Raw genomic sequence first — 8,106 nt, 5'->3', positions numbered from 1 at the left:
AAAAAAAAAAAAAAAAAAAAAAAAAAAAAAAAAAAAAAAATATATATGAGCTGAAAATTTAGGTAAGAGACCAAGGTCTATAGTTAAGGTGATTATAAGCCTCAATTCACCACCTGTTGTTCTCAAAATCTTAATTATAACAAGGCCAGACAAGGTGGCTCACGCCCATAATACTAGCAGTTTGGGAGGCTGAGGTGGGTGGATCACCTGAGGTCAGGAGTTCAAGACCAGCCTGGCCAATATGGTGAAACCCCATCTCTAATAAAAATACAAAAAGTAGCCAGGCATAGTGGTGGGCACCTGCAATCCTGGGTACTTGGGAGGCCGAGGCAAGAGAATCACACAAACCCAGGAGGTGGAGGTTGCAGTGAATCGAGATCATGCCATTGCACTCCAGTAGCCTGGCGACACAGTGAGACTCCATTTCCCAAAAAAAGAAAAAAAAATTATCTTTAGCCACATGTCCATTCACACTCCAGTGTCCAGGACTGGACAATCAATTGTCAGGCCCTCTTCTGTAGCACCACACACTATAGCATATATGTGGATTAAAATACATACACACACAAAATACAAGCATATATTCTCTATACTTTCCATATACTTATATGCTATAAGGTCACATGCAAATTCAAGGTTAAGTCAAAGAGTAGAGTGGCTATCTACGGAAAGGGGAGTGGAAGTTAATCATCATAATGAAAGGAATTAGATATAGATATGAATAGATAGACATACACACATCTAGCTGTAAGAAAGAGGAATGTCATGGACCAATGATAACAGTGAGCCATGTAAAAAGGGTAAAATTATTGGATTACGTGTCCTTTTTTAGGATGGGTTTTAGTTTTACCTTTTTAGAAAGGCTGATGTCACAGTCATAGTCAATAAATGATTATAAAATGTGTTTCCTTTCTGGGCATCTCTGGAGAAATTTCCATTGGTAGGAGAATTCACTTTATTGGGAAGGTGATCACACAGGTAAAATTTACAGATCCAATGGCACTACCATTAACTTCATTATCCTTGGTATTCTACAAAGGTTGAATGAACAAATGATATCTTGAAACTAAAATTAGCTAAACTTTCAAACTGGATTATTATTATTAATATTTTTTTTTGAGACAGAGTCTCTGTTGCCCAGGCTGGAGTACAGTGGTGCTACCTTGGCTCACTGCAACCTCTGCCTCTTGGGTTAAAGTGGTTCTCCTGCCTCAGCCTCCTGAGTAGCTGAGATTACATGCTCACACCACCACACCCAGGTAATTATTGTATTTTTATCAGAAACAGGGTTTCACCCTGTTGGCCACATTAGTCTCGAACCCCTGACCTTGTGATCTGCCTGCCTCAGCCTCCTAAAGTGCTGGGATTGTAGGTGTGAGCCACCACGCCTGGCTGAATCTTTTTTTCTTTTCTCAAAAGATGGTGTCATAGTATTGGGTTCTATGCACTCAGGAGAGTGAGCCCATCGTTCAGTAACGATACGACTCAATACTGCAAGACTCTGATGCAGTATTATTTAAAGTAGGTGAAGGAGGCTTTCAATGATGATCAGGCCTTCACGCCCAAGCATTTGGAGATTGCATCCTTTAGAAATGACACTAAGGGAAATCTGCCCATGAGCAGCACTGGATGGGACCGTACCAGGTGACTTAAAAATTCCAAGCAAAAGCTTTCCCTAGAAGCAGACATCATCACACGGTAGACAACTTTTCCAAGACAATGGAACAAGACTCCATTTGATCTTCTTCCATTAACTGAGACTTTGTTTTGTTTTGTATTAACACAAAATCCTCAAACCTATATTTTACATTGTTAGGTACTTTCACCACTCAAAGCAAACACTTTCTAAAGTCTCCTGTTCAAAATGTAGCCACTCTCACTAACCAAAGCAATTGCTGACTATGGAGTCATTTACATGAAAGGGAAGGATCACAACTAAATAGTAGAACCTGCTCTCATAAACAGTTGGGTAGCAATTAAGGATGCTAACTTCATGATAAGGTTTGTTATCCTTCTTTGGCAGGTTGGTTAGTATTAAAATTAAAGGACCTGGCACTGAGAAGAAACTATAGGTGCAAATGGGTGGCCTATGACTATTATTGATTTCATTACTGGTAATTTATCTCTATGCATAGATAACATTAGTGAAACTGGCTCTAATCTAGGTAGTGTCCCAGACTCCCACTAGAATCAAACCCTTTGGTTTGACACACATTATGAAGACTGGAATGCTATAGGTATCAACATAGATACAGAATCAGAAAATGACCATATTACCCTCTGCCATAGAATCAGAGAACTTACTGAAACTAGACATTAGTTCATTGGAAACTCTAGAGGCAAATAGAATGCGTCTGTATCTCTACTATATGAAATAAATAATAGTTTCATTTATTGGATGCATCAATACTCAGGACATATTTGGAGAGGAACCTATCTATTCTTCAATGCAGATGACATGCAAGGATTACTTTATAAAACTCAGAGAAATATTTTTTCTTCCCACCCCAATTCAAACCATTACCATGCAACCTGCTATCAATAGAAGTTAAGACCATTGTGGTAGAAATAATTAAATAAAGCCTCATTGGAAACTAAATTTGAGGATTGACCTGGAAGACACACACTGCCAAAGTGGGTGTTTTCCAAAGTCTGTTACAAGTTGGAATGCTTTTGTAAGAAACTTTAAAAGAAAAGAATGTGACTCCTCCTATCAGTTTGTTTTAAATTTTCTTTTGTTTTATTGACCTGGCAAAGCTTAAATAGAGTTTTTGTTTTTGTTTTTTCCATTGGAAGGTACAATACAGAGGTTACAATCATTGACTTTACTTGACAATATAACAGGCTAAAACATTTTCCTTGCAAGAAAACCAGCAAAACTTCATGATCAGAATCAAATCAGTGTCCTTCTCACTGTCAGTGGGTGAAGACTTCATCAGTACTTGTAGAGTTTGAGGCACTCATGAACTCACAATCAGATTCTTTACTCAGGGACAGGATGTAAGCCAATCCTAAGTGCTTCCACAGATAGCTAATTTGGAAGCCTACCCAATGTGACCTTCAAGTTTTCCCTGGCAATATGCAGGTACAGATATGACAAAGGATAACCTTGACTTTCATGTCACCCCCAGCTGGTGAGTAATGGGATCCTTTTCACCCTTTCTGTCCATAAAACCAGGTTACTCATCTTGTGTGGCAACAAAGTATATGGTCTGCTTAAACCATATATTTTAAGAGGATGGTGTAAAAAAAAAAAAAAAATGTTTACCATGAAATGAGCAAAACAACGGAAAAATGTGTGAGATTATTTGGGGAGAAAAAGGAAGACAAAGGTTTTGAAAGGAAAAATAAGGAGGATTATATAAATTGTTTTGAAAGACTCATCTTTGGTCCTAAGAATCAAAACCAAGGGGGCATCAGTGCAATGTTGGATAGATTCCTCCTTCACCCACTCAGTAACCCCCAACATGTTTACCAAGTCTTGGTTCATGCCCAGGATCCCATTAAGACACCAAGCTCAACCCTGCCCAGCCTCCACCCTCACTTCCCTTTGTAATTTTGACATGATTTCATTACAGGACCATCAGATCAGGTTCCTGTGCCTGCTGCACAGTAGCTCACCAATATTCAGAGACAGCAGGGTTTGCAGCAGAGAGTTTAATGATCACAGGGTGGCTGAATGAGAAGCTACGAGGAGATCCTCAATTTCATCTCCCCAAGGAGTATTCAGGGTTTCCAGTGGATCCTGGATAGCAAGGGGCTGGAAAGTTGGTATAGTTTGGTGGTGCTAAGAAGTATGAAGTCATCAGGATGTTGAAACTGCATTCTTTGGTGAGTTGGTGCCTTGCAGGGCCCTTCAGATCAGCTGGCATCAGTAGTTTCACTGACGTGCAGAACCTGAAAGAATATGTCAAATGAAAAAGTTAATGTTTTACAATGCTTAAATTGTTGTCTGCAGGGCAGGTAAGGGGAACTGTAATCTAAGGTCTACATGATTTTGGGGCAGCAGGCTGCCAGGAACCATGAGGAGCTGGTCAGAGGAAGCTGACCTCATGATGAATGCTGACTGTGCTGGAAGCTTGGTTTATTTTGGTTTCTCCCCCTCCCTTCTTCTCTGATTAAACTTATAAAGTTTATATGTATGATTTCAATTTCTTCCAAAGAAGCCTTAACCCAAGCCCTGAGACCACTCATGCCCTCAGTGGCACCTCTCTTCCACCAGCACGAGTGTATAATCTGTTACCTTAGGTGATATAAAACCCACAAGACCATTCGATACATGGAGATTTTTATTCTTATTTCATAGGGATGACTCCTCTGTTTTTATGAAGCTATTTTAACTATAAAGCATTTTTATAATTTTGATGTGGCCAAAGATCTTCCAACAACACTACTTTCAGGTTTTATTTTTCTGTCTAATGTCCGGAACAAATCAACCCTTTCTGTGCCTCACACTCAGGACTATGAAGGTGACATATCAGTAAAATTCCATCAGTGTTTGTGGAGTTCATGAATGAGTGCATTCTTTTTTTTTTATTTTGTTTTGTTTTGTTTTTTAATTTTATTTTTTAAACAGAGTCTCCCTCTGTTGCCCAGGCTGGAGGTCAACAGTTCAATCTTGGCTCACTGCCACCTCAGCCTCCTAGGTTTAAGTGATTCTCCAGCCTCAGCCTCCAGAGTAGCTGAATTACAGGAAGCCGCCAACGTGCCCAGCTAATTTTTGTATTTTTCTATTTTTGTAGAGACAGGGTTTCACCATGTGGGCCAGGCTGGTCTTGAACTCCTGACCTCAGGTGATCCACCCAACTTGGCCTCCCCAAGCGCTGGGATTACAGGCGTGAGTCACTTCACCTGGTCTTGAAGGAATGAATTCTTGACTTCCACTCTATCCCTAACACTGTCAATTTGTTGATTCATGAAATGAATATGGATATGTGGTAAGAATGGATATCTGGTTCAATCCATTAATCTGTGAGAGCCAAAAACCCAATCAGGATTAACTGGGTGGAGCTTCAGAAACCCAATCAGATGTCACTTTTTGATTGGAAGTTAGCAGTGGATATGTGGAAGGGCGTGGGTGGGAGTTGTGATGAGAAAGGTCAATAAAAGCTTCGAAAGACCCACAGGAGAGACCCAAAGTCTTCAAGCCTGGTATTACTGCTTGGTTCTTCCTGAGGTCTGAGCACCCTGCAAACTCAGTCCGGATCTGGTAAGTCCCTGATTTCTGTAAGGACACTCCCATCTGACCTACAGTCAGCCGGTCTGGGATGGCGACAGTGCGGCCTTTGATGGCACAGAGCTATCTATACCCTGTCTTTTTTCTTTTTATCATAGGAACAGTTTGACGCTTTGATTTTTTTCTCTAAATGCAATTTTGTCTTTATTTTATTTATTTATTTTGAGACGGAGTCTCTTTCTGTCACCCAGGCTGGAGTGCAGTGGCACAATCTCCGCTCACTGCAAGCTCCGCCTCCCAGGTTCACGCCATTCTCCTGCCTCAGCCTCCGGAGTAGCTGGAACTACAGGCGGCCGTCACCACGCCCGGCTAATTTTTTGTATTTTTAGTAGAGACGGGGTTTCACTGTGTTAGCCAGGATGGGCTCGATCTCCTGACCTTGTGATCTGCCCGCCACGCCTCCCAGAGTGCTGGGATTACAGGCGTGAGCCACCGCGCCTGGCCAATTTTGTCTTTATTTCAAAAATTGTGATTGTGCTTTTTTTATGTCATTTCAGAATTCTTGTTGGGGGCCATTTTGTGAAAAGACGAAGACTGAGCGGTTGTGGCCGCACTTCCGACGTCGAGCCGCAGTTGGCTTCTCCACGTAGAACCCGGGAGTAGGAGATTTAGAATCAAATCTCTTCTCCCTCTTGCCTCCTGTTTTTGGCTTTTTGAGAAACCTTCTCATCAAACACAATGGCCAGCAACGTTACCAACAAGACAGATCCTCACTCCATGAACTCCCGTGTGTTCATTGGGAATCTCAACACTCTTGTCATCAAGAAATCTGATGTGGAGGCAATCTTTTCGAAGTATGGCAAAGTTGCGGGCTGCTCTGTTCATAAGGGCTTTGCCTTCGTTCAATATGCTAAGGAGAAAAATGCCCGCGCTGCTGTGGCGGGAGAGGACGGCAGAAGCATTGCTGGCCAGGTTGTGGATATTAACCTGGCTGCGGAGCCGAAAGCGAACCAGCGAAAAGGAGGCGTGAAACGATCAGCAGCGGAGATGTCCGGCTCCTCTTTTGACTCGGACTATGACTTTCAATGGGATTATTATGGTCAGATGTACAGTTTCCCAGCACGGATCCCTCCTCCTCCTCCTATTGCTCTGGCTGGAGGGCCCTCGAAACGTCAGCGCGTGTCAGGAAACACCTCAGGAAGGCGCACAAGTGGCTTCAATTCCAAGAGTGGACAGAGGGGATCTCACAAGTCTGGAAAGCTGAAAGGAGATGACCTTCAGGCCATCAAGCAGGAGTTGACCCAGATAAAAGAGAAAGTGGATTCTCTCCTGCAAAACCTGGAAAACATTGAAAAGGAACAGAGCAAAGCAGGAGTAGAGGTGAAGAACGCTACGTCAGAAGAGGAGCAGAGCAGCAGCTCCGTGAAGAACGGAGAGGCTCACGTGAAGCTGGAGTCTGAGGGGAGCGCAGATGGCTCTGCTGACGAGCGGCCCCTACTGGACGATGCTGATAATGAAGATCGGGCGGATGAGCAGCTGGAGTTGATCAAGGATGATGAAAAAGAGGATGAGGAAGGAGACGATAAGAGAGACGGCGCCAATGGCCAGGATGACTCTGAAGCACATAGTGGGGTTTAGAAATCTTATCCCATTATTTGTTTACCTGTATCTTCAGCACATGCTTACTGTTCTCCCCATCCTTGTCCTTCCCATATCCATTAATTCATATTGCCCTGTACTCAGTCCCATTTTCACTTCCCTTGATGCTCCTAGTAGTTTTCTTAAGTCTTACCCTGCAATTTTTTCTTGTAATTTAGATACCTCTTTATGACTTAACAGTAAAAATGATGTATGGTTTTCATCAACTGTCTCCAAAATAATCTCTTTTCTTTGCAGGGAATACAATTCTTTTCATTCATACGTAAGTTCAGTAGTTGCTTCCGTAACTGCAAAGGCAATCTCATTGAGTTGAGCAGCTCCTGAAAGCAGCTTGGAGTTAGAATTATGTGTGTTACACCCCCATATTAGTGTGCTGTGTAGGGCAGTTCAACAAAAATCTAACGATATATTTTTGTGAATGAGAGTTGGCATGTCAAATGCATCCTCAGGAAAATTAGTGTTATAATCTTAAAACTTGTTTTCTAAAGTTGATACTGTGGGTTATTTTTGTGAACAGCTTGATGTTTGGGACCTTTTTTCCTCAAAATAAACAAGTCCTTATTAAACCAGGAATTTAAAGAAAGAAAATTATTGGTGGGAGCAGTGACTCATGCCTGTAACTCCAACATTTTGGGAGGCCAAGGCGGGAGGATTATTTCAGCCCAGGGGTTCGAGACCAACCTGGACAACATGGCAAAACCCTATTTCTACAAAACATTTGGCCCCTGCCCTGGAAAGGGAGGCCCACAGTGCACATGAGCAGGAGCCTTAGGGCATCGCTAGCCCGTGCATGTCCTCACGGTGGGCAGCGGCCCTTGCTGAATTAAACTAGTTCTCACCAGTACAGACATCATATTCCCTTTTATCCAACTATGAAACTCATAGAGGCATATAACACTTGTAAAATTTCTTTTTTTTTTTTTTAATGGAGTTTCAGCTGGGATTATAGGCGCACACCACCATGCCTGGCTAATGTTTTATTTTTAGCAGAGACTTGGTTTCACCATGTTGTCGCCAGGCTGGTCTTGAACTCCTGACCTCAGGTGATCCTCCTGCCTCGGACTCCCAAAGTGCTGAGGTTATAGGCGTGAGCCACCACGCTGGGCCCATTCTGTGGGTTTTGACAAATGGATGATGACACGTTTCCACCATTATAGCATCATGCAGAGTAGTTTCACTTCCTAAAAAGCCTCTCAGCTCTGCCTATTCATCCCACTGTAACCCAGTCCCTGGCATCCACTGGGCTTTCTGCTGTGCCCGCGGTCTTGCCT

At 42.5% G+C, this 8,106-nt stretch overlaps 1 protein-coding gene across 1 annotated transcript; it reads left to right on the top strand.

The window, feature by feature from the left end:
* The first annotated feature begins 5,768 nt into the window (after positions 1 to 5,768).
* Positions 5,769 to 6,814, top strand: HNRNPCL1 (heterogeneous nuclear ribonucleoprotein C like 1). Its single transcript, XM_023192000.2, has one exon. It carries the CDS (start codon positions 5,915 to 5,917, stop codon positions 6,812 to 6,814), a length of 900 nt encoding a protein of 299 aa, XP_023047768.1. The 5' UTR covers positions 5,769 to 5,914.
* The last annotated feature ends 1,292 nt before the right edge of the window (positions 6,815 to 8,106 follow it).

Source organism: Piliocolobus tephrosceles, chromosome 1 (assembly GCF_002776525.5).
Source record: "Piliocolobus tephrosceles isolate RC106 chromosome 1, ASM277652v3, whole genome shotgun sequence".
In the NCBI taxonomy this organism is placed as follows: domain Eukaryota; kingdom Metazoa; phylum Chordata; class Mammalia; order Primates; family Cercopithecidae; genus Piliocolobus; species Piliocolobus tephrosceles.
The sequence above is the reverse complement of the archived record's forward strand: the minus strand, read 5'-3'. Positions and strand labels throughout refer to the sequence as shown.

Excerpts from the sequence above, each read along its gene's own strand:
- HNRNPCL1 (XM_023192000.2), top strand. The coding sequence starts at position 5,915 with ATGGCCAGCAACGTTACCAACAAGACAGATCCTCACTCCATGAACTCC.